Source organism: Cydia splendana, chromosome 21, assembly GCF_910591565.1.
Source record: "Cydia splendana chromosome 21, ilCydSple1.2, whole genome shotgun sequence".
Taxonomy (NCBI): Eukaryota; Metazoa; Arthropoda; class Insecta; order Lepidoptera; family Tortricidae; genus Cydia; species Cydia splendana.
The window spans coordinates 7082797-7109837 of NC_085980.1; the positions used below are offsets into that span (position 1 = coordinate 7082797).

At 39.0% G+C, this 27041-nt stretch overlaps 3 protein-coding genes across 3 annotated transcripts in view; 2 read left to right on the plus strand and 1 right to left on the minus strand.

The window, feature by feature from the left end:
* Nucleotides 1–881: 881 nt before the first annotated feature.
* LOC134801359 (uncharacterized) lies at nt 882–10941 on the minus strand. The gene is made up of 5 exons (XM_063773899.1): nt 10773–10941; nt 10104–10469; nt 8674–9963; nt 7987–8169; nt 882–976 (listed from the first exon to the last, which is right to left on the minus strand). The coding sequence occupies exons 1-5, from the start codon at nt 10939–10941 to the stop codon at nt 882–884; spliced, it is 2103 nt and encodes a 700-aa protein (XP_063629969.1).
* Nucleotides 10942–11501: 560 nt separating this feature from the next.
* Nucleotides 11502–12446, plus strand: LOC134801360 (uncharacterized). The gene is made up of 2 exons (XM_063773900.1): nt 11502–12383; nt 12435–12446. The coding sequence occupies exons 1-2, from the start codon at nt 11502–11504 to the stop codon at nt 12444–12446; spliced, it is 894 nt and encodes a 297-aa protein (XP_063629970.1).
* A 4244-nt stretch (nt 12447–16690) lies between these two features.
* Nucleotides 16691–27041, plus strand: part of LOC134801182 (ileal sodium/bile acid cotransporter-like) — a 63364-nt gene continuing 53013 nt past the window's right edge. The window contains exon 1 of the mRNA XM_063773729.1: nt 16691–16882. The gene's annotated coding sequence lies outside the window, so the exon portion shown is untranslated. The remainder of the gene's footprint in view (nt 16883–27041) is intronic.

Below are 27041 nucleotides of genomic sequence, written 5' to 3' on the forward strand. Positions count from 1 at the left end.
GGAGATTAGAATGCAGATGCTGTGGCGGCTCACATTCTACAGACAGATGCTACAAAAAAGATTGTGTTTGCTTTGTATGCAAGAAACAAGGGCATTTAGCTCACAAATGCCGTTATAGAAATATCAGAAATGTAGATCAAGGACCTGTGGCAACAGAATACAAGCCGGAGGAAGATGTAGTACTGGGCAGCATCGGCAATGTGTCGGAAGAGGATTGAGCAGAACTCCCTTTGTGACTAGGTAACAGAAAATTGAAGATGGAGATCGATACAGGAGCTTGCAAGTCGGTGATTCATCTGAAAGACTATAAAACATACTTTTCAAAGTATGAACTAAGAAAGTGTTTAATTAAGTTAAAGGCCGTTTCAGGAAATCCCTTGTTAGTGCTTGGGGCTATTAAGATAGAACCCAGAAATGTGAGAGACGATTTATACCTCATAGTAATTGACTGTGATAGGTATTTTAAACCTTTAGTAGGTAGAAATTGGTTGAAAATATTATTTCCTAACTGGCAAGAAAGATTTAAGTTTCACAAAGTAAGTTATATACAAAAAGAGGGGATAAATCAAGATAAAACTAAGTTGATTGAAAGTGTTAAAAATAAATATAAGTGTGTGTTTGATAAAGATAGATCCTCACATATTATAAATATGCAGGCTACTTTGAAGCTTAAGGATGGGGCAACTCCTATTTTTCATAGGGCTTACTCCATTCCTTATGCTAAGAAACAGGAAGTAGAAAATGAGATAATAAGTTTAGAAAAGGCGGGAATTATTCAGAGAGTAACACATAGTGATTGGGCTAGTCCTATTGTTGTAGTTCAAAAGAATGATAAAAAAATTAGAGTATGTGTAGACTATAAAGTGACATTAAATAAGATGTTAGACACAGATCATTACCCCTTGCCTCTTCCAGAGGACATATTTGCAGAGCTGGCAGGAGCTAAGGTATTTTGTGTCCTGGATCTGAGTGGTGCCTACCAACAATTGTTATTAGATGAGAAATCACAAGAATATATGACTATTAATACACATTTAGGATTATTTAGGCCCACTCGCTTACAATTTGGAGTATCATCAGGTCCATCAATTTTTCAGTGTGTTATGGACCAGATATTACAAGGGGTGACTAATGTTAAAGCATATATTGATGACTTGATCATAACGGGTACTAATTTAGAAGATTGTTATAAGAATTTAGAAAGTGTGTTAGAAAAACTAAAACAATATAAAGTCAAGGTAAATTTGGATAAATGCCAATTCTTCTGTAGTGAAATTAAGTTTTTAGGGCATTTAGTGTGTGAAGAGGGAATAAAACCATTACCTGAAAAAGTAGAGGCTATTACAAAGGCACCAGAACCTACATCCATTACACAATTACAGGCATATTTAGGACTATTAAATTATTATGGAAAGTTTCTACCTAGACTTTCAGATAAATTAGCACCATTACATGCCCTATTAAAAAAAAATGTTCCCTTTAAATGGACCAAGGAGTGTCATGAGTCTTTTGTAGCGAGTAGGAGGTTAATCACAGATTGTAATTTACTGGTGCATTATGATTGTAACAAAGAAGTGTTTGTGACCTCAGATGCGAGTCAATATGGCGTCGGGGCGGTTTTAAGTCACCAAATAGATAGTGAACCTATAGGTTTTGCATCGGCTACATTAAATGAGGCTCAGAAGAACTATTCCCAAGTGGAAAAAGAAGCTCTGGGAATTATCTTTGCAGTTCAAAAGTTCCATAAATTTTTGTATGGCAGAAAATTTGTGCTTGTGACAGACCATCAGCCTTTAAAGTTTATATTTGATCCTCTAAAAAAAATTCCTATTACAGCTAATGCAAGGTTGCAAAGATGGGCTTTAATACTGTCAGGTTATCAGTATGAAATAAATTATAGAAAGGGCACATTACTAGGAAATGCTGATGCTTTGTCACGATTACCATTACCAGAAAGAGCCAATGTAGCTGACTGCATCAATTATTTTAATTTTAAAGATGATGCTCCACTTGACTTTCAGGAAATAGCTAAATATACACAAAAAGATGTGACATTGAGTAAAGTGTATGAATATGTTTTATCTGGATGGCCCAGTTCAATAAATGATGAGTATATAAGACCATATTTTAATAAAAGGGCTGAATTAGGTACTGAGCAGAAATGTGTACTGTGGGGAAATAGAGTTATTATACCTAACAAGTTGAGAGACAAAGTATTAGGGTTATTTCATGAGTCCCACCAGGGAATTGTTCAATCAAAAATGTTAATGAGAGGTTATTGCTGGTGGCCTAATATGAATGAAGATGTTGAAAGAGTTGTAGCCAGTTGTAATATATGTCAATCATCAAGAAATTTTACCAATGTAAGTCCACCAGTCAGTTGGAAAAAATGTGAAAATGTTTTTGAAAGAGTTCATGTAGATTTTTTCATGAAAAATTCTGTAACTTATTTGCTAATAGTTGATTCAACTTCAAAGTGGCTTGATGTGCACATAATGAATGGCACTTCAGCTTCGCAAGTAATAGAAAAATTGTGTAGAACATTTGCTATAATTGGTATTCCTGTATACCTTGTCAGTGACAATGGGCCACCCTTTTCCTCTGAACAATTTGTACAATTTTTAAAAAACAATGGATGTGTGCCCTTAAAGAGCCCTCCATACCATCCTGAATCAAATGGAATGGCAGAAAGGACTGTTCAGACAGCCAAACAAGCATTAAGAGCGCTCTTACAAGAAAAGTCGAAATAATGCAAAATTGATGATACTAGTCGACGAAATTCAGGACTTTGCGCTCATTATTAGAAACAATGAGTACTTGTTCCAGTAAAAGCGTCTTCTTATCTTTATAAATATCGTTGTAAATATTAGAAAAAGGACTTATTAAATTAGTAATGATTTTTTTTCTGATGGTCGTTTCCGAAAAACCCCGTGAAGCACTGAATGGCGAGCTCTTATTTGGAAATGTTGAGAATTTTACTCTGCTAAACCTGGCTATTTTGTATTACTAATACCCTGTACTTTAGGCATATCAAACTATATTTTTCCTACATACCTTTGAGAAAGAGAAAATCAAAGTAAAACGAACTCGATTTTCTCTCCGAAACAAGTGTCAATTCCTACGAAAATCTACTTAATATCGAAGTCATTTTCATACTTAAGCAATCTGCAACGTTTGCTTATACTGTTGGTATACATTAGTGTTTATGAAATTCTACTATAATTTTTTGGCAATTTTTTGAAAACTACTCTATATTACCGATGACGCGCGCTGCGCCAGCTCAGTGCCGCGGCAGAGCTTGTAGAGGTAGGACGTGTGTCGGTCGGCTCCGCACATTTTGAACGGCGACGACGAGGTTTTTTATCATTGTGTGCGGCGGGCGCCGTGTAAAACGCTATACTGTGTGCGTGTAAACCGCAACGAGAGACTTTGATCCTAGCACTGTTTTTATAGTATTATAATTTATAATGGTACAGTTTAATAAACTACCGGACAGGATTAAAAATATTTGAAACGACCTGACACTCTATATGTATTTATTTGACTCAAGATAGTACTCAGGGTCTGATGATGGAGCCGGAAGGTGGTCACCGGTACCAATCAACCATGCAACTAAACCACTTCGTGTTTAGGCTCGTTTTATTCATCTCAACAAGATCTTTGACACAAGATAGTACTCAGGGTCTGATGATGGAGCCGGAAGGTGGTCACCGGTACCAATCAACCATGCAACTAAACCACTTCGTGTTTGGGCTCGTTTGATTCGGCTCAACAAGATCTTTGACTTAAGATAGTACTCAGGGTCTGATGATGGAGCCGGAAGGTGGTCACCAGTACCAATCAACAATGCAACTAAACCACTTCGTGTTTAGGCTCGTTTTATTCGTCTCAACAAGATCTTTGACTTAAGATAGTACTCAGGGTCTGATGATGGAGCCGGAAGGTGGTCACCGGTACCAATCAACCATGCAACTAAACCACTTCGTGTTTGGGCTCGTTTGATTCGTCTCAACAAGATCTTTGGCACAAGATAATACTCAGGGTCTGATGATGGAGCCGGAAGGTGGTCACCGGTACCAATCAACCATGCAACTAAACCACTTCGTGTTTGGGCTCGTTTGATTCGGCTCAACAAGATCTTTGACTTAAGATAGTACTCAGGGTCTGATGATGGAGCCGGAAGGTGGTCACCAGTACCAATCAACAATGCAACTAAACCACTTCGTGTTTAGGCTCGTTTTATTCGTCTCAACAAGATCTTTGACTTAAGATAGTACTCAGGGTCTGATGATGGAGCCGGAAGGTGGTCACCGGTACCAATCAACCATGCAACTAAACCACTTCGTGTTTGGGCTCGTTTGATTCGTCTCAACAAGATCTTTGGCACAAGATAATACTCAGGGTCTGATGATGGAGCCGGAAGGTGGTCACCGGTACCAATCAACCATGCAACTAAACCACTTCGTGTTTAGGCTCGTTTGATTCGTCTCAACAAGATCTTTGACACAAGATAGTACTCAGGGTCTGATGATGGAGCCGGCAGGTGGTCACCGGTACCAATCAACCATGCCACTAAACCACTTCGTGTTTGGGCTCGTTTTATTCGTTTCTATAAGATCTTTGACACAAGATAGTACTCAGGGTCTGATGTTGGAGCCGGAAGGTGGTCACCGGTACCAATCAACCATGCAACTAAACCACTTCGTGTTTAGTCTCGTTTGATTCGTCTCAACAAGACCTTGGACACAAGATAGTACTCAGGATCTGATGATGGAGCTAGAAGGTGGCCACGGGTACCAGTCTACCATGTAACTGAACCACTTCGTGTTTGGGCTCGTTTGATTTGTCGCAACAAGATCTTTGACACAAGGTAGTACTGAGGGTCTGTTGATGGATCCGGAAGGTGGTGACCGGTACCAATCAACCATGCAACTAAACCACTTCGTGTTTGGCTTCGTTCGATTCGTCGCAACAAGATCTTTGACACAAGTTAGTACTCAGGGTCTGATGATGGAGCTGGACTGTGGCCACGGGTACCAGTCTACCATGTAACTGAACCACTTCGTGTTTGGGCTCGTTTGATTCGTCACAATAAGATGTTTGACACAAGATACTACTCAGGGTCTGATGATGGAGCTGATGATGATAGACAGGTACCCGTCGCCACCTTCGCGCTCCATCATCAGACCCTGAGTACTACCTTGTGTCAAAGATCTTGTTGAGATGAATAAAACGTGCCTAAACACGAAGTGGTTTAGTTGCATGGTTGATTGGTACCGGTGACCACCTTCCGGCTCCAACATCAGACACTGAGTACTATCCTGTGTCAAAGATCTTGTTGAAACGAATAAAACGAGCCTAAACACGAAGTGGTTTAGTTGCATGGTTGATTGGTACCGGTGACCACCTTCCAGCTCCATCATCAGACTCTGAGTATCACCTAGTGTCAAAGATCTTGTTGAGACGAATCAAACGATCCTAAACACGATGTGGTTTAGTTGCATGGTTGATTGGTAATGGTACCTTCCAGCTCCATCATCAGACCCTGAGTACTGTCTTGTGTCAAAGATCTTGTTGAGACGAATCAAACGAGCCCAAACACGAAGTTGTTTAGTTACATGATAGACTGGTACCCGTGGCCACCTTCCAGCTCCATCATCAGACCCTGTGTATCTTCAGTGTCAAAGATCTTGTTGAGACGAATCAAACGAGCCTAATCATGTTACTACATGGTTGATTGGTATCCGTGACCACCTTAATCATCATCAGATCCTCAGTACCAGTTCATTTTTAAACCCTCGTTGATACAAACTTTACAACCTATAGGTACCAAATGCAATGACGAAACATGTAAATAAGCGAGTAGGTACCTATAATTTCTTTCGAGTAATATACCTTCATAAGTACGAGTATGGGGCTATTCATAAATTACGTCGTTTCAAATGGGAGGAGTGGGGGGGGGGGGGGTCTGGACATCGGATGAGTAACATGACGTAGGAGGAAACAGATTCATCCGAAGCTTGATTTTTGGATGATTTGAGGGGTGGGGGAGGGGGTCAAAAATCGTCAAAAATAGATGACGTAATTTATGAACAGCCCCTATGTACATTTGCACTGCATTTAGTATTTTCGTACTTACCAAATAACAGTTTTAGAACTTTAAAAGTTAAGTACAGTTAGTGTTGTTATGGTTGATTTCAATATGCTTCGCGAAGGATCAAGAATGTTTAATCCATCATTGTAGTGCGAGTGTGGTAGAAGGGATCGGCATACTGAGCTCGCACGGCCTGCCGCAGCGCGTAAAATACCTAAACTCGCTCAACGCCGAAATGTAATAGCGCTCTTAAATAGGTTATTAGCAGAACATGAGTCCAGACCCTCTTTTAGACAAGAACTTTTGTTACAAAACTTTTTATTTACATATAGAAACAGTCCAAATTCTACTGGCATGTCTCCAAATGAAATGTTATTTAAATATAAACCAAGAACTCGATTCGAATTAATAAAGCCATCCAATGTATTGTCTAAAAAAGTGATAAAAGATAATAATTTAGAGAAACAGGTTTTGACTTTTAAGGAAGGAGAAAAAGTGTGGGCAAAGAATTTAAAAGAAGGAAAAGGATGGACCAAAGCTATTATTGTCAAAATTTTAAGTCCAGTTAGGTATTTAATAAGCATAAGTGGCATACAAAAATATTATCATGTTTCTGATTTAAGACCATGTGTAGAACTGGCTCAGATCCCGGTTGAAAATGAGTCACGTTCATCAGTGGAGGTTGCACATCCTCTTATAATAACACCGCCAGTCCCAACAGAAGTAGAACAAAATGAAGATGATAGACGAAATGAGGGTACTGGGGAGAGTGATGAAATTGGATTAGAAGATGTGGGACCTTCAGCTGAACCACCAGAAAGAGTGGAAGTAACTGGACCACCACAATTAGCAGCAGGCGCTCCTGAGAGACTAACATCACCAGCGACTGACCCGGATCTGAGACGGTCTACGAGAATCAGGAAAGCACCTGATAGATTAGATTTGTAAATTAGATAATAAGGTACATTCCCTTTAAAAGGGGGACGAGTAACGTGTATCCATGTAACTCAAATAGCGCTTAGTGCGCATAGATAATAACAACACGAGTTTGATTGTATGTTTCAATGGCGGATCTCAAGCTAAGTAATTAAATAGTGGATTTACATAAAGCAGTGTTTTATTAAGTAGAGAATATCATAAAGATGAAGAGAAGAACTGACCTGGTAATGTAAGTGGTTCGCCATATAGCAGTTCAGCAGGAGAGCTACTTAGATCTTCTTTCCATGCGCTTCTAATGCCCAGTAGCACTAAGGGAAGCGCTTCTGTCCACCGAGTTGTAGCGTGACACATAATGGCGGCCTTAAGTTGTCTATGGAGCCTTTCCACGAGACCGTTAGCAGCCGGATGGTAAGCTGTGGTGGTTAAATGGGTCGAACCCATGAGTGCTGAGATTTTTTTGAACAGTTGTGACTCAAATTGACGTCCGCGGTCTGTAGTTATTCGTTCTGGACAGCCGAATCGTGCAATCCAGCCTCCAACGAAGGCCGCGGCGCAGGTGTCTGCTGTGATGTCTTGTAATGGGTAAGCTTCAGGCCAACGAGTGAAGCGGTCAACGATTGTTAGACAATACCTGAAACCTGATGACAGTGGTAAAGGGCCCACTATGTCGATATGTACGTGGCGAAAGCGTGCTGACGGAAGGCTAAATTCTGCCAAGGGTGCATTAGTGTGTCTTGTGACCTTGCTACGCTGACATTGTTGGCATTCTTTTGCCCACTGCATACAATCTTTTTTAATGCCAGGCCACACAAACCTTTGGGTCAGTAAGCGACTAGTTGCCTTTGCTCCAGGATGGCTAAGGTTATGAAGTGAATCGAAGATTTGTCGGCGGAATGCTAATGTAACAAATGGTCTTGGTTTCGATGTAGAAACATCACAGTAAATTTGTGCACCTGAGACTGGGGCTGTAATCTTTTGTAGCTGGAGTGAAGATCCACCTTGTAGAAGCTCCGACAGTTCAGTGTCGCTAGTCTGGGCTTCCGCGAGGGCTTGATAATCTAAGAATTTTGTAACCTCCTCGATTCTCGAGAGAGCGTCAGCCACTATGTTATCCTTCCCAGACACAAATCGGATATCTGTCGAAAATTGGGATATAAAATCGAAATACCTGAATTGTCTCGGTGAGCACTTATCGCGGTTTGTCATGAAAGCAAACGTTAGTGGTTTGTGATCAGTTAGGATTGTGAATGAGCGAGCTTCTACCATATATCGGAAATACTTGATGGCTTCATATATCGCGAGTAACTCTCGATCGTATGGGCTATATTTTTGTTGAGCCGAATTTAGCTTCTTGGAGAAGAAAGCCAACGGTTCCCAGGATCCGTTTTTGCGTTGTTGAAGTACAGCTCCAATGGCGACATCTGATGCATCCGTTTGTAAAGCCAGTTCTGCGTCAGAGTCTGGGTGGGCCAATAAAGTAGCCTTTGACAGATGTGACTTACTCAGTTGGAATGTCTCACGCAGTGCTGGGGTCCAAACAATAGGTGTTGATGCTTTCGGATCTCCAGCGAGCAAGGCAGTAAGTGGTGCCAATATTTTAGCTGCTCCTGGAACAAACCGCCTATAGAAATTAAGCATACCCAAATACCTTCGTAATTCCTTAACGGTTTGCGGCGCTGGGAAGTCGTTAATAGCTTGCACCTTCGACTCCAATGGACTTATGCCCTGTGCTGAGACGCGATATCCTAGAAAGGTTACTTCAGATTGACCAAAGACACACTTCGAAGTGTTGATCAAAACACCGTAGTCTTGAAGTCGTCTGAAGAGCTGACTCAGATGTTCTTTGTGCTCGATTTCTGAGGATGAGGAGATCAAAATGTCGTCTAGGTAACCGTAGGCAAAGTCGAATCCGCGAAGGAGTTCATCCATGAACCTTTGGAATGTTTGGGCTGCGTTACGTAATCCAAAAGTCATAAAGGGAAATTCGAACATTCCGAAAGGTGTCGTTATCGATGTTTTGGGAATATCCGGTCCATATACGCGTATTTGATTGTAGGCCTTGATTAGGTCTATGGTGGAAAATATGTTTTTGCCTGCTAGCATATAAGCAAAATCTTGTATGTGACGAACAGGGTACTGGTCGGGTATAGTTCGAGCATTAAGCGCCCTATAGTCTCCACAAGGTCTCCACCCATTGTTTTTCTTGCGCACCAGGTGTAAAGGTGACGACCATGGACTCTCTGATCTGCGAGCTGTGCCGTTCTGCAGCATGTCATCGAATTCTTTTTTAGCAATCTTTAAGCGCTCAGGATCCAGACGTCGAGGGCGGCTGGAGACCGGGGGTCCAGGTGTTGTCCTTATATGATGCACTGTATCGTGCTTAGGGGCACCTAGTTTACCGGCGGGGCGAGTGATATCCGGGAAGTCACGTAGAAGTAGCGTATACGTGGAGTCGTTAGTCAAGGTCGTGCGAATCGACGATATAGTTTCAGCCGCGCTGACTTGCTGTGCGTCAGTAAAGAGAGAAGTAGTTTTGTCAATAAGCTTTTGATTGCGGCAGTCGACGAGCAAATTGTAAAAGATCAAAAAATCAACGCCAATAATAGGCTTCGAGACATCGGCTACTGTAAATCGCCATTCAAAAATTCGTCGCAGGCCGAAATCGAGGTGTAAAGTAATATAACCATACGTTGCGATTACTGTACTGTTGGCGGCGTATAATTCATAATCAGTCTTCTTTCGACGTTCGTTGACAAGTAAACGCGGAAATACGCACAGGTCTGAACCCGTGTCGATTAGATATTGGGTCTTTGTTGCACGATCTGTCATGAATAGACGGCCTGACGAAATGGGGCAGACGTTTTCGGCCACTATTGCCTGCCCCGGATGTTTCCCGACTTGAATGTACATGGCTCCACGCAGTTTGTTGCCTTAGAACCAAAATGATAGTGGTACCAGCAAACAGTGAATCCTTCAGGAACGTCACGGCGAGTATATGCAGAGCGTTGGCGAGATTTCGATCGAGACGCGTTTCGGTTCTGAGATTGGTAGAGGCGAGTCTGTTGTCTACCTCGGCGTTGCGTATTGTCCTCGCTGAGTAAAGCTTCCACTTGCTGTGCTAGCTGGTCAACGCGTCGACCTAATTCTGATACGGCACCCGTCGGTTCCGCTGATGTGCTGGCTACGTGCCTCGAACTTGGTGCCAGTTCTTGGATTCGGTCGGCTAACTCTGCTATATCATCGAGTGGAAGTCTTGGTTGCGACGCCACAATAGTTTGTACATTATTGGGTAAACGGCCAGACCAAACTTGACGTAAGAAGTCATCAGGAACTGATGGTCCAGCTAAACTTCGTAAATGCCTCAGGAATTGTGTGGGCTTGCGATCGCCGAGTTCTTCATGTAGCATCAGTTGTCTAATTTTTTGCTCCTGAGAGACTGACAATCGTCTAATTAATTCAGTCTTCAGTTTATCATACTTATTTGATTCGGGTGGCGATAAGATTATATGTGACGTTCCACGGCAAAAGGTACCTTATGGCGGCTGGCGCTTACGTCGCATAGCGCCGCAATAATATTGGAGCGGCGTTAATAATAGCGTAAGCGCCAACTGCCATAAGGTACCTTTACCTGTGGGACGTCACATATCCTTAACTTCAATCGCAAACTGGGGGTTGAGATTTCCAATTACATGATAGAATTTAGTTGTATCGCTGGTGATTCCGGATATAGTAAACTGACTTTCGAGTTGTGCGAACCATACCGCCGGCTCTTCGGGCCAAAACGGAGGAACACGTATGCCGACTCGGAAAACGCCGGTCGTTGGAAATGCACTGGTTGATGGTGGATTCTCTGCTAGCACTGCCGGAGGTACCGTCTCATCACTATTGTTGTCGTTATCGTTCGACATCGTTCTTGTGTTTTTAGTCGCGGTCACCAATGTGGGTTCACAATCAAACCACTGTGTATGGTTCATAAACTGTATTTAAATTAATATCTTTACAACTTCTGAGATATAACTAATAAGATAAACGTAAATAATTTGCATTGAACAAAAGTGAATTTTCTAACAGTTAAAACTGACATGTCGACATTAAGTATAATATTCTATGGCAAATAAACGGCCAGTGCGGGTTGGAACCTCTGTGGTTCCTACAGTTATAATTTATATATATATTTTTTTTTAATTCTACTGAGATTTATTGGATATGTGGCGCACCGCAATGCTGGCTGCCCACAAACCGTCTACGTCAACGAGACAACGAGTCAATGTCATACACAACTAAATTTTCCTTCGTACGATACGGAAGCTAAAATCTTATTTGCAAATCAATTGTAAATTAATCATTGTAAATATTCTCTCATTATATGTAAATATTCATCCTCTCTATTTCCGCGTATTATTTCATAGAAATAGTGCTCTAGATAAGAACACTAAATTGGTGACCCGCGACTTTCAAAATTTTCAAAATGACCGACGAATTCGAAGATTCCATTTGCAAGAAAATAGAGCCCGAACGATCAGGTGCTGCGGTGGATCGGTTAACCATGAGGTTACCACCGTTTTGGGCAGAAGATGCGGAAGTTTGGTTCGCCCAGGTCGAGGCGCAGTTCGCCGTTTGGGGCGTAAAAGCGGATTCAACGAAATATTTCCAGGTTATCAGAGAGCTAGATCCCAAAACGGCTCGAGAAGTACGGGATATCATAACGAAGCCCCCAGAAACAGATAAATACGAAAAGTTGAAAAAACAATTGATCGACCGACTGTCAACGTCGCAAGAAAACAAAAGACGTCAGTTGCTGCAATTTGAAGAACTTGGAGACAGGAAACCAAGCCAATTCCTTCGTCACCTTCGAGGATTAGCTGGCGATAGTATCACTGACGATTTTTTCCGAAGTTTGTGGTCCACTCGCTTACCTACTCAAGTGCAAGCGATCATCGCGTCTCAGAAGACGGCTTCTTTAGACGACATCGCAATCCTTGCAGACCAAATCATCGACGTGACACCTTGTTCTTCTTTTAAGCAGGTTGCAAGCATGACTTCGTTCGAAGACATGTTTAAGAAGATGGAGCAATCTATAACGGCGCGTATCCAGAGCGAAATGACGCAACAAATTGCTCAGCTAAGCACCGGTAGCAGCAGCGGTCAGCGACGTTCGCGTTTTAACAGCAGCAGGTCGCGCAGTCGTAGCAGATCCAGCGTTCTAAAGAGAACAGACAAGACCGTCACACTGGACTTACTACGAGGACCAGTGACAGTCTCCATTAACCGCGTCAAACCAGCTTACATGCAGAGCGACACAGCTTCACCTACAGGCATAAGTGCTAGGCCTGCTCAAGCTGTTGTCCCGGTGAGAACCACTCGGTCTGGCCGGAAAGTAACCTTTCCTTCTCATTTACAGGCAGGACTCTGATTCTCCCAGGGGGGTCCTGTGGCGCACCGCAATGCTGGCTGCCCACAAACCGTCTACGTCAACGAGACAACGAGTCAATGTCATACACAACTAAATTTTCCTTCGTACGATACGGAAGCTAAAATCTTATTTGCAAATCAATTGTAAATTAATCATTGTAAATATTCTCTCATTATATGTAAATATTCATCCTCTCTATTTCCGCGTATTATTTCATAGAAATAGTGCTCTAGATAAGAACACTAAAGATACAATAATACATTATAAATTCGCTATTTATATTTTGTTAAAATATTTTTATCTAAACTTAACGTTAGACCATTACTGCCAATCATGAATCTAGGATATAACTGGATCTGGCATGAGTGGTGGGGGTAACTGACAGAACGGGGTAGTCTTATGTATCTTTCAGTAGGAGTAGCAGCGAAAGAGCTATTATTGTTTGTCCTTGTCACAGTCTCACATTTTATTTGTTCCCCACCTTTTTTTTAGTATGGATAATGGTGGCCAACAAATGAATTCGACCAATCACAATGTCGCGTTTGCGTATATTTTGTCCCTCACGGAGGCACGCCTATACCACTTCTATATGATCCTACCTTCTATGCTGCCAATACATTCGAGGGATTTCTATTCTTCGAGGGATTTTATCCTTAGTTCGTGCAACACTGATATTGCGAGACAGATAAGAAATATAATACTTTGTTTCTATTAAATATTATATGTTACTCAATTATATAATCTTTCTAAAATATATTTTATTATTATAGATGGTCAAGCAAATCTTGTCAGTAGAAAAAGGCGCGAAATTCAAATTTTCTATGGGACGATATCCTTTCGCGCCTACATTTTTCAAATTTGCCGCCTTTTTCTACTGACAAGATCTGCTTGACCCAGTATATAAATACAGAATTTTGTTTTTTTATGATACATATACTGTAAAATTTTGGAATTTTATTGGGGAATATTAAGACAAGAGGTAGGCCAAAGAGTAGTATATAATATATGAGGTAGGTACAAGACTTCGTGTATAGAAAACATGAAACTAACTGTCAAAAACCGTCATCAACCACAAGTGTCAAAGTTGTCAATGGTCTTCAAGACACGGGCGTGATAGCCGTGAAAAGTTTTAATTAAATGGTCTTAAATTGAGATATATATTTTAAGGATAGTTATCTTAACAAGTTGCAGTGATAAGACGTTAAAGTGATAGTCAGAAGAATAATTTGCTCGTAAATCAGCGAATACTGTAAGTAAACACATTCAATTATAAGATCCGTGTAGGGAATTCCACCTTCATGCACGTTGCACAACTGCATTTTAAAGACAAAGTTATAATCCCAAATACATAGTGAAACATCGACATTCATTTTTATGTGGTTACTATTGAAGTTCAATTCATAAAATTACTTTTAAATGAATGTTATTTTCAAAATTGTTGATTGTGAAATACAACAGTTATGTCATTTACATAACTCTATACTTCCAAAGTTATAAGTCATAGGTTCACGAGTTCACGCAGTCTCTTTTGAGCTTGTAACAATTCACTATTCTTCAGTAATATGATTATGTTTTCTGTTACAAAACTATTGAAATTATAATTTCAATTTCAATGTTTATTTGCAACCAAGTAGGTACACTGGGCACATGTAACTTAATGCTAGGTAGGCACATACATAACTACTAGGACCCGGATAGGGCTTAGCAAAATAAGATTTAAAATTTTTCCTAATCTAGATTTCAGTAGCAATAATTATAGGTACATTCATTTTTCTACCAGTAGATACACAATTCATTTGTATTTTTTAGATAAAAATAAAGATAAAACTGTTGTCAATACAAAATAAAATTTAAAAGGTATAACATGAAATTAACTACAATTTTAATAATAATGGTAAAAATGGTAAAATATTGTAAAATAAATTAGTAAAACATTTGTATTTATGTATTTGTAATTAATGAATGTAGCATCTGAAGGTCACTTAAATGGGGTTGGCAACTGTCAAAGATTTGCCTAGATGGCGCCATCATAGCTTGCCCCTTTTTCTATGAGATTTGGCTTAAAGAGCTGGCATCCAGGGTATTAAAAAAACAAAAATTTGACACAATTCTAGGGATTGACGGGGCAAGCTATGATGGCGCCATCTGCTAAAAACTTCCACCGGCCAACCCCATTGAGAAGCTACAAGTAATTGTTATTTCTTATAGATAATTAAATTATCACGTAGTAGCTGAACTCTGCAATCATGTTATTGTGATTCAGCTTATTTGTAGGTATAAACATTTTATAAATATTTGGTTACAATGTGAGCTACAGGACAGGTGTTACGATGTAAAATCTTGTGAACAAAATTTAAGTAGGTGTATTAGGTATGTCAAGAATGTTATTTGACTAATTATCTAGTTCAGCGGTTCTCGATCTTTTTTTTTGATGGAACCCTTTTGGAAAGCGAAATACTTGATGGAACCCTACAATAAAATAATAGTTTTTAGTAGTGTGTTTTTTGCATAGTAAAATTTTTCGAGGCGACTAAAGCATAGTGTTCTAAATTCTTGCGGAACTTCTGCAGGAACACACTTAGAGAATGGCTGATCTAGTTGATCAACTTGAGCTGTCATGAGATTGTGCCACAACTTGATTCTGTGAAATTGTAGTTCAACAGTAGTCTTAAATAGCATGAGTACGACAATATATCGCGCGCGAGATAGACCACTTGTCTTTTTCTAAATAATACAGTTATGGGGCCCACCCCACTGATTAACAGTCCGCGGGACGGTATCGGCCTGTCAGTTAGAACAAAATTTTGACAGTTCCGAACAACTGACAGGCTGATACCGTTCGGCGGCCTGTTAATCAGTGGGCCTCTTTAGAAAAAGATGGGTTGTTTAACTCGCGCGATGCTGTTGCTACGCACTCATGCTAAGGCTGCTTAGATTTGTTTACATATAGAATAATACACAATGTACGTTATCTTTTTTGCTTTGCATACATATTTTAACTAGATTTGTATGCCTCAGGTGATAACAATAACTTGTCTTATGTTTCAATACAGCACATCTTTAAGCAGGTGTTTATGATATGCAACCAGCTTTTAAGTACATTTTAGGATAGCATAGGGAAAAAGGGTTGTAATTTAATTTAATTTTAGGATAACACAGTGAAAGGGTTTGTTTTTTTTTTATAATATGCAAACATTATATCATCATCACTTCATATTTAATTTATATAAAAAATATATTGCCACAACTATATACTGATAATACACGAGAGAAAAACAATATATATACTATATACTATACAAAATAAATTGTATGACATCTGCATCTGTTATCCCTCCAGTGAACTGTAAATCTAAATTTGGAAGAAGACAATATCAGGCATTATCAATACACCTTTATAATATGATAAACGAAAAAAATAATATCTACTGTTTACCTTGGTATGAATGTAAAATAGCCCTAATAAATTGGCTAAAAAATATAACATACGACGAAACAGAAATTCTATTAGGATGACGAGTACGATAGTAACTGAAACATACACACACACACACTCGCACACACACACACACACACACACACGCACACACACACACACACACACGCGCGCGCACACACAAACACACACACACACACACACACACACACACACACACACACACACACACACACACACACACACGAATTGTAAGCTAATCACTTCTTTCTTTCTTTTTGAATATAATGCAGAATTTTAAATGTTAATAATTATACAAATATTGAAATAGTAATAATAATATTATGTAAGTTATTATTTTGTTTTACTTAAAATAATAGCCGTTTGCACAATGTTAGACTTTATTGTCGTTAACTGTGTACAAATGTACTAGACAAATGTAGAAGAGTGGGGCTTCCTGTCACAGGTATTATACATGCTTACTAGGAAGTCCCAACCACGAATGTGTTATGTTGTATACTATTGAACGAAATTAATGCTTTTTGTTTTTTTTTGCATGTATTCTTATTCTTAAGTGATCAATTTTTGATGGAAAAGCCCAGTTCACATGATTGAACTACATAAGAACATTGTTGCAAAACATTACCAATAAGGATCTCACGCTATGTGTCGCTATGTGTACTTAGCACGAGTCGACCTCCCCGCCTCGACATTCGCTCAACAGCCTTGAATGACCCCTTCTTTCGCGCGAACTTTACGTCTTTAACAGCCAGTCTCAAACAGCGCGGGTCCGGAGCGTACGTCCCGCGCTTTAAAAAAAACAAACGTCATTCGTGAACTTCTTTATCCCTACCCTCGCGCGAACTTTGACCAGCCAGTCTCAAACAGCGCGGGTACGGAGCGTACGTTCCCGCGTTAAAAAAAACTAAAACGTCATCACGTGGTTCTTTATAGTGGTACTTTCACTTGCGCCCCTGTTGACAATTGCATCACAGTACAGGTATGTTGAACCTGTCTTTATCATGTGTTGCGACACCTGTCGCTCACATGATTCTCACGATCCTTACGACGTTCCTATTCGTTTTTAGTTAGATTACCAAATAAAATAACGTTTCTTTGATTTGGTAGTGGCTGTAACTATTATTGATAGTTACACGATAAAAAGCTTATAAATAAAAAAATAAAGAAGACTTTTGAAATTAGTAATTACTTAGAGTAAAAAAAAAGTTTATTTAAAAGGAGCTACGAAGAGTAGGTATTTGTCGGTATAAGCAGAAGGTTAACCTAACCTAACCTAATACTATATATATGGGATATAGTATGAATTCAATATACGCGATCCGTTTCCGTTTCAATAGTTTTATTTCATGAGTAACTATCGCGGTAACCTAAGACAATATTAAAGAAGACTTTCTTTGAATTGTATACGTACATTATTATTATATTACGCAAATATTTTTCGGATACTTTTGATTATTTTTCCGCCTAAATATATATCAGTACTGTATGACTGTGCTTAGGTTAGGTTAACCTACTGCTTATACCGACAAATACCTACTCTTCGTAGCTCCTTTTAAATAAACGTTTTTTTACTCTAAGTAATTACTAATTATAGCTGCTACCGCATATAAAGAATCTTTAGTTCTTATTCCATGACCTACGGTACCTACAGTCAATGGATTTGCCGGATGTCCTTAAATACCTATAAGTATTATAATTATAACGTTTACTGGTTGAAGAGGCAGAAGAGTATGCGTGTAGTTATTGCGAAACGCAATAGCGTTTGAATAGCATAACCAGTCGTAACGTAAACAAATAATAATACGTGCGTATAAGTAAGTTACGTCGTAAATTTCATTAATTGCATTAATTATTTTATGTTTACTCCAAACTTTTCTGCGAAGGAAAACATCGTCACGCAAACCGATCCTTTTAGTTAAATGTAATAAACTTCTAAGTTACCTTTTCATCACTTTTTTGCTATTTTGCTTCTAAGGGAGAGTGGGAAATAACATATAAGTACCTCTCTTTCCCACTCATCAGAAAGCCTCCGACGAAAAGGTAGATGTATTAGGTAATAGCTTCTTCTTCGACCTAGCGTTTTCCCGGCCTGGCGCCGGGGTCCGCTTTCCTGCTCAGTCTTCTCCACTTTGCCCGGTCTTCGGCATCCTCGGGTGTGAGATTGTTCTCCCCCATGTCCGCTGTCACGACGTCCAGCCAGCGTTTCTTAGGCCTACCGCGTGATCTAGGGCCTTGGACAGTGAGATTGAGGCATCTATTTCCGACATTAGATAATAGCTAATAGGTAATATATATATAGGTTATATTAGGTAATAGCTTATAAAGACTTATTTCTGTTTGTCGGGAGCTTGAATGGCAGTTGCTTTCATAAAAATATATATCCAAATTTTTGTGATCGTGGCTCATTGAACCTATTATTAACGTATTGAACCGGCACAGAGAACCAGTTTTTGCGCCATGAGTTGCTGTCGTTATGACGACAAACCATGGAAGCGGAGCGTGAATCTCGCGACCTAAACCCGTAAGCGCCTTGAATTTTCGGCGCTTACGACGTTTTTGTCGCGTGGTGCAGTCTGCGATTGCGACCTGTATTGTGTCCTGTAGTGTCATATGACGTCATTGTTTAGTATGGCTTTTCTATAGTAATAATAGCTCAATAACATGGCCACACCGAGCAAACCACGGATTTGAGGATGCAACCGCGAAAGAGCTGAGATGAGAAGGAATTTCATTTATCCTGCTTACATCTAGTCTCCATCACAGTTGTCGGTTATGAACATACCTACTGGGGGCCACCGAGAATACCGAAATTCGCAATTGCGGGAATCTTTCTCTTTTACTCCAATGAAGGCGTAATTAGAGTGTTAGAGAAAGATCCCCGCAATTTGCGTATTTAGATTTTCACGGTAGTAGGCCTAGTAGCCTGAACATTACACAGTACACAGCAGACCGAACTTGAAAAATTACAAGGTTCTATAAACTACACTTAATTTATAGAGGCATGCTATTGTCTAAACGCATTGTCATACTGACTCAGTATTTAATTCGCGAACAGAATGAACATATGTTATTGCATAAACAACATAAAATATTAAGGTAGGGTCTATTCGATTGTAAAGATTTGTATGTAACACTTCCACTCGCTCTAATTTCTTTATATTGGACGCTGCCCCTTACAGCTTAACAGTGAATACAATTGTCGTACAGTCAGCAGCAATAGTTTTTAAGTGGGCGAGGTGTTCAAAATGATCTGGACGCCACTTTATTGTTAAGAGAATAAGAGCGCGTCAAGGTAATTTTGAACACCTTGCCCGCTTAGCAATTTCGGCTGCTGACTGTTAAAATCCTATCTCTGCTTAGCAAGGTCAAATTAAAGCCATTAAGAGGTGGCTTCATTAATATTTACATTTAATGGATTTAGTCAGCTTGACTTAAAATAAGACCGCGGCTACAACTCGACGAAATTTAATTATGGTGCCCGCGCCCGCCTTAACATTTATTTAACCGCCTTAATTTTTAGGGTTCCGTACCCAAAAGGTAAAACGGGACCCTATTACTAAGACTTCGCTGTCCGTCCGTCCGTCCGTCTGTCTGTCACCAGGCTGTATCTCACGAACCGTGATAGCTAGACAGTGGAAATTTTCACAGATGATGTATTTCTGTTGCCGCTATAACAACAAATACTAAAAACAGAATAAAATAAAGATTTAAATGGGGCTCCCATACAACAAACGTGATTTTTGACCAAAGTTAAGCAACGTCGGGCGTGGTCAGTACTTGGATGGGTGACCGATTTTCATACGAAAAACGTATGTACAGTCAAAACCATAAATATGTAGTAGGTAGGTAACAGATTTTAATAGGTTAATTTATTTAAATAAATTATAAAAATGTTTGAATCGACTGTACACTGTACCTATATGGAGAGCAAACTTCGCATAGGCGTTTAAGTATTTACTTTAATTGTTTTAATCTATACCTATGCCACCAACTTCCTAAACGCACCATATTCCTTATTTCACAGTTACACTTAATTAGCTGGAGGAAAATTGATGTCAAAGCTATTAATTTTTTTATGGTTTTTCCCGTCCGGTATTCCAGTATCGCATTTCAGTATGTATATGCTCGGACTTCCCGTTTCTTACTTCTGCTGACAAGAATAAAACATGTGTTATAATATATATAGTAATAATGTGAAAAGGCTCGACAATATACGACTATGGGGCTGTCCATAAATTACGTCATCGATTTTTGACCTCCCCCCCCCCCCCCTATAATCATCCAAAAATCATGCTTCAAATGGCCCCATTTCCTCCTACTTCATGCTACCGTCATCCGATGTCCAGACCCCCCCCCCCCCCCCCCTAATTTAAAATGACGTAATTTATGAATAGCCCCTATCTGATAGCGACCACTCAAAACCCAACCGTTGTACAGTCACGTGCAATATTATGTTACTCTTCGAAGGCCGCAAACATATGTGACTCGCTCTTATGGCTCTACAAATAAGAGATCGTGTTTTTCACTTTTCGATTATATTGTAATGGCAATAAAGTTTAAAAGTGAGAAATTCCGTGACTGTACAAGGACTGAGGGCGTACAGTCAGCAGCAGAAGTTGCTAAGCGGGCGAGGTGGTCAAAATGATCTTGCCGCGACTTTATTGTTAAGAGAAAGAGAGCGTGTGAAGGTAATTTTGAACACCTCGCCCGCTTAGCAACTTCTACTGCTGACTGTACCGCGAAAACCGAAGCGCGAAGTTCGCAAATTGTAAATCCTCTTTTACTCCAATTAAGGCGTATTTAGAGTGATAGAGAAAGATGCCAGCAATTTAGACCCTCTGGCGTCTGACATATCATTATCTCACAATGATCATAAACTTACGGATATTATAACTGTCTCATGAGAATGTTATTATTTTTTTAATATCAAGATACTTATTTAGCTTACCACGTCAATACAAATAAAGCTATTTTCAATAATAGGCGAATGCGTATACTAAAAAATATTTAAGTATTATTAATGTGTATAAACAGTTGTTTTTTTTAAATAAATAATAACTCTTCGTTGCTTGCAAGTCTTGCAACAGAAGATAATATCGGCTTAGTAAATCTATGAGTAACATTTAGTTCCAAATACGGCCGTTGTTCCAATCAAACAAATGATTGAAATGACCATTTCTGAGAAGCTGACTGTACTTTGGGCTACTTATATGCCATACGATAGCCAACTAAATTGTTTATCTTCATACGAAATATCACACTCATAACTTTAAAAACACCAGAGATAGGAAGGTTTGAACTTTTGGTGTTTCATTGATCAACAAGTTACCCTATCGTAGGCAGCCAGGCAATTTATGATGTGAACAAGTTTGTTTATTTCGTCTCACTGTCAGTTATCGGTTATTTTCAACAAGATCCTACTGTTTTCTATATCGGGCATTCTTATCTAGTTTGCGTTTGTACTAAGCACAAACAATAGAAAACGCTGGTTACAGCATTATCAACCAACCAAACCCCGTTTGTAATTTTCGTCTAAATATAATAGTTTTGCCAACTATCATATTGACTACTTAGAGGAAATTAATCGGGTATTATCATCAATCTGTTGGTCAGACCTAGTCAAAAATGCACTCAATGAACCACTCCATGAATGTACAAGAAGGGCTACAGTACGGGAGGAATGGCGACGGATTGTGAAGCTTCCACCGGCCCTGATATGACAACCACGACCACTCTGACAAGAAGAAAAAGAAGAATTATCACAAAAAGAATTGACTAAAGCTTCAAGTAAATAAATAAATATTGGGGACATCTTACACAGATCAACCTAGCCCCAAACTAAGCAAAGCTTGTACTATGGGTGCTAGGCGACGATATACATACTTATATAGATAAATACATACTTATATATAGGTACATAGAAAACACCCATGACTCAGGAACAAATATTAGTGTTGATCACACAAATAAATGCCCTTACTGGGATTCGAACCCAGGACCATCGGCTTCGCAGGCAGGGTCACTACCGACTAGGCCAGACCGGTCGTCAAAGTATCACATTTGAATTAACATCCTTCTCGTAGATATACTCATAAACGGTGGCTACCAATACAGTGGCTGTTTTCTACCAATTACGGCAAACGATCTGTAATTTCATTTTCACCACACCAGCTCGGAAAGGCTTACTTTGCACTTCAAAAACTGATAGCAAGGTTGCATTTTATTCACATGTGAGGCAAAGTAATCAAATGCAAATTTTGAGTTGTTTTCTTATGTTTGCTGGTAGAATTGACTTTTAAATGATGATTTTGGATGATAAATATTGAATAACATTCATTTGGATTTGATTTGGTTTGATTTTGTTTGATATTTTACATTTAATATTTGTTTCGGGTTGGTGTGGTGAAAAATTTTGTGTTTCACTCGCGGGCAAATTTTGTTTAACCCTCGTGCTTTAAAACCATTTTGATATTAGCACGAGCGGTTAAACAACAACTTTGCCCCCTTGTAAAACAAATAACTATTATATAACCGACAATTGTTTAAATTGCCGGTAATAAAGGTGCGATATGCACGGATGGATCGATTTATTCCGATTATCGGTAATAATGCACTTTTGAATAAAGGAATGGTTAAGTCATCACGTCATCAAGTTTTTATGGTTAATTTTATGCTAATCAAGTAATCAGCCAATGAAGTAACAATTTTATTAATACCTTCTAGCCTAGGTACCGTTTGTCAAAGTAACTATCAATAAAAAATTGGCAATTGGCATTAGTCGAATTTATTTGCTAATAAATTATAAAAGATATTATATTATAAAAGAAGACTAATTACAATATAATATTTAACACTTTCGCGTTTTGAACACATATTTAAGGGGCCCACTGATTAACAGTCCGCCGGACGGTATCGGCCTGTCAGTTGTTCGAAACTGTCAAAATTTTGACAGGCCGATAACGTCCGGCGGACTGTTAATCAGTGGGCCCCTTAACTCACATTTATAGACAGTTAACCGCGACCACAACCAGTGAAACCTGTGTCGAAACGTCGGTAAATAAAGGTAATAAAATAAATTCGCGATAGACCCGTCTATAAATGTGAGTTAAGACTAATTACTTCTTTGAACAACCTTAGATTGCCTTTATCGATATGTCAGCACATTCTGGTGCAAAATGCTTGCTTGTCACGCGAACGGCACCTTTTACAACACATTTCGACGATAATTAACACATTCGACACCGCGTACCCGACTCTCGGGCACTCGTAAACTTTACTCAGATGCCGGCATACCCGCTAGTCGGGCAAGAGCTATAAAATAAACCTACACGCGACGCCGAAGTGCCCGACAGGCGGGCAAGCATTGCATCTTCACTACCTCAGGGCTGCCACTGCCACTAACAGAATTTTTTTTAAGTCTTCTGATTATTATGTGGTCGAAAAATTGGTACAGTTGATTATTATATTTTATTACTTCACGTTGTATTTTTATTTACTTTACCTAATGCGATTACAAAATAAAAATTCTTATTAGTTGGTTACGTAAAATTGCATACACGGGTATGTATCAATAGGAGTTAGAATTAGGAGAAGAACAAAACGGGGAGCCTAAACAGATGAGACAGCAGATTTAATTTTATCCACGTACTTATACGAAAGTTACTTGTCACAGCCCTGAGCGTCCGCCGCTTGCCCGACTAGCGGGTTCGCGGCGTGCGGCATTGAGTTGCACGTCGTTGCCCGACTAGCGAGTACTGTCGGTTTCTGGGGTATTGTTTGAAAGTTTGCCTGGTTGCGAAAGTGTTAACAAAGATGTGTATGACTCTTTACTGTTTTTTGTTCTTGTAAAACAATAAAATTCAGCACAATTTAATTTTCCATTTACTACTCCTACACGGATCTGTATAATTCGATTACCTAAGTATATTATCTTTCTGCATTTTAGGCTTAACAATGCGAACACAAGTCTACATTCATGCTGCCTTTAATAATTAATTGCAATTAACAAGGGAACCTTTGAACTTGCAGGTGGGTATTCCCTATTCAAATACATAATATGCATATTGAAGTAAATAGCTAGCATTTATGCCTCATGTTATCAAAGTACTGCGTCGGAAGCAAAACAGGAATAACCTGTCTTAATAGTGTAGGCTGCAGATAATACGATATATTACATGCTTGTGTAAACACTTCAATGCATCCTCTATAGGTGCTATAGGTATAGCATTGTAAACCTTGTATCTTATTCAAAGTTTTTGGACCAACATTACTTTAATCTTTAGATAAAACAGTCAATTTAATAAATATAAATACTGACACACAACGCAGTACTTACATAACAAAAACAATTGAAGTTATAAACTTAAAAATGAAACATTAAGAAAGAAAAGTTTTTGAAAACAGGGTTCAACATACAATATACTAAAAATCATCATCAATTGGGTGAATCAAAGGTGACAAATAAAATCGCATAAAGTATACCTACTTATAATATTCTTTTAATACCATGACATTATAAGGTAAAATAATATCGAAACTTGTCAGATTACAGCATCGAAACAAATTGAGATGACTTGCCAGTTTGCACAATGTTGTTGTAAGACGCTGTGGCTCGTAGATAAATTTGGTTGCCAAATTAATGTCGATTAGAACTCGTCTTGCTTGCTTTACGAACTTTAATGAGGTAATTTTTTATTGGAACATATCTCGGAGCCGAAAACACGTAGGTCAGAATGTAATGTAATGTCACAAAGTAATCAACGTCAATCCTTTGTAAAACTCTGGTTCGAGTCCATACTCGCGCTTGATGTACCTATGGAGTCGCGCGAGAACGCAACTCATGCTAGACCGCCTGTAAAGCTCGGTTTTCCTAGGATAGCGATGCCGTAATATAGCGGCCGTCTCCATACAAAATACTACGACATATTTAGCCGTATTATTTTGCATGGAGACGGCCTCTATATTATCCTCTATCCTAGGAAAACCGAGCTTTACAGATGTAGTGCATAATTATTTTCCATCGTATTTTCACGGAAACGTACGAACGTGTCTTGCTACAAAAAGTACCGAGGTTGACCGAAGTAGCATGACAAATACGAACGTTTCCGAGAAAATAATACGATGGAAAACAATATGTACATCTCTATTTATATTCCAGATACTAAAATGACAGTTCCTTTGCCCCAATTGCCCGAATAATCTGTCATTTTAGTGGAAAGGCAGGGATTTGGTTGTAGAATGTCAAACTGTAATTTTAGTATCTGCTCTACATTCTAGAATGATGGTCTAAGTAAGAGATTTCAGTTACACTGCTTCCAATAATAGTCTTTCTGTTACTTTTTCACTGCTACTAAACCGAACAGATTTTAGTAAAGTTTAGCAAATGTTACATAAAATAGGGAGGAGTACAAATGAAACAGACCAATTCTTACGCGGCTGGTCATACGGGCACAACTAGGATATTCATTGGTCATACGGGCACAACTAGGATATTCATATATGAATGGTATAATAGCATATACATATATTAAGCATCAGCAGTTGACCCATATCATCACATCCTTGCAAAGGGGGCCCTCTCGGCATAAATTTGCGTTGTAAAGCGAAGTCGACTTGTTTTTAATGACAGTTCCGGATATATTGACATTATTGACCGTAGTTACCAGTCACATTTTGCTAAATCAAAAATGCTTTGGTAATAAAGTCCTAGAGCAAAGTGAACATGGCAGCACTTGATACAAACTGCTATGCAGGGGTGGTACCTTTTTCTCTGCAGCTGACTATACGAATAAAAGAGAAAAATTGAGAAATTCAGGAAAAATAGCGGCTAATAATAATTAAATTATTCTCTTGTGACAGCATTCTACCGATGCATGCCAAAATTTTTACATTGAATTTTATATCGATTTCAAATCTTTAAATTAACATATCGTAAATCTGTCTGACAACTTTGCAGTTATCGATATCGAAAGCGATTATTATAATTATGTAAAGATAACATTCATAAATACCTTCGTATAGTTAGACCAAGAAAAGTATGCAGCGATTTTGATAGCCCACGTAGTGCAAGTGTTATTTTAAACGTAAAACTTTTATGAAATTATGACGTTTAAGGTAACACGTTTTCCCGGCCTAGCGCCAGGGTCCGCTTTCCTGCTCAGTCTTCTCCACTTTGCCCGGTCTTCGGCATCCTCAGGTGTGAGATTGTTCTCTTCCATGTCCGCTGTCACGACGTCCAGCCAGCGCTTCTTAAGCCTACCGCGGCCGCGTGATCTAGGGCCTTGGACAGTGAGGTTGAGGCATCTATTTCTAACTCTACCTATAGGTAAATATGTTCATTCCTAGCAATCCTAGTTATTTCCTCTTCATTTTCCTCGTGTAGTCCTTGAACTTCAGCCTTTATCGTTCTTGGCAATTACTGGTAGCGTTGTTATGCCATTAATATTAGAAGTGGGTATATCAAATGAAAAGTGGCATTATAATATTTAAAACTTTCGCGTTTTGAACACATATGTGACGTCTCACGGTCAAAGGTACCTTATGGCGGGTATGGAGTTATGCATACCCCAGTAATCTACAATAGATAAGCTATCGATAACACAAAAGATCAACCTTCTAGGTTGCGTAGTTACAGAGATATGATTTTTTGAAAATAATGTTGTGAAATGAGCAACTTTACGATAGAGAAGTTTTAAGTTTAGCCGCCTAAAAAACTATGTTCCTGAAGTAAGTTACATAGTTGACTACAAATAATAATACCTTATATATCTGAGATTTAAAAAATATTGCGACTTGTTCTGTAATGCAAATAGAAACTTTTGATATCGACTGATTTATGTGTATACTAACCAATCTCATGAAAATAAAGTTTTATTTCATTTTCACGATTGATTGCAATGAGCTCTCAAGATTTAAATTCTATCTATTAGGGGTCATCCATTAATTACGTCACACGAATTTCTAGGTTTTTTGACCCCTCCCCCCCCCTTGTCACATTTGGTCACATTTGGCAAACCCCTCCCCCCTAGTGTGACGTCACATTTTTTCTACGAAATCGCCAAATCGAATTAAGTAAGTACCTAAGTATTATTAATATTTTATCAAAATATTTTTGACGATATAAATATTAGTAATTTTAT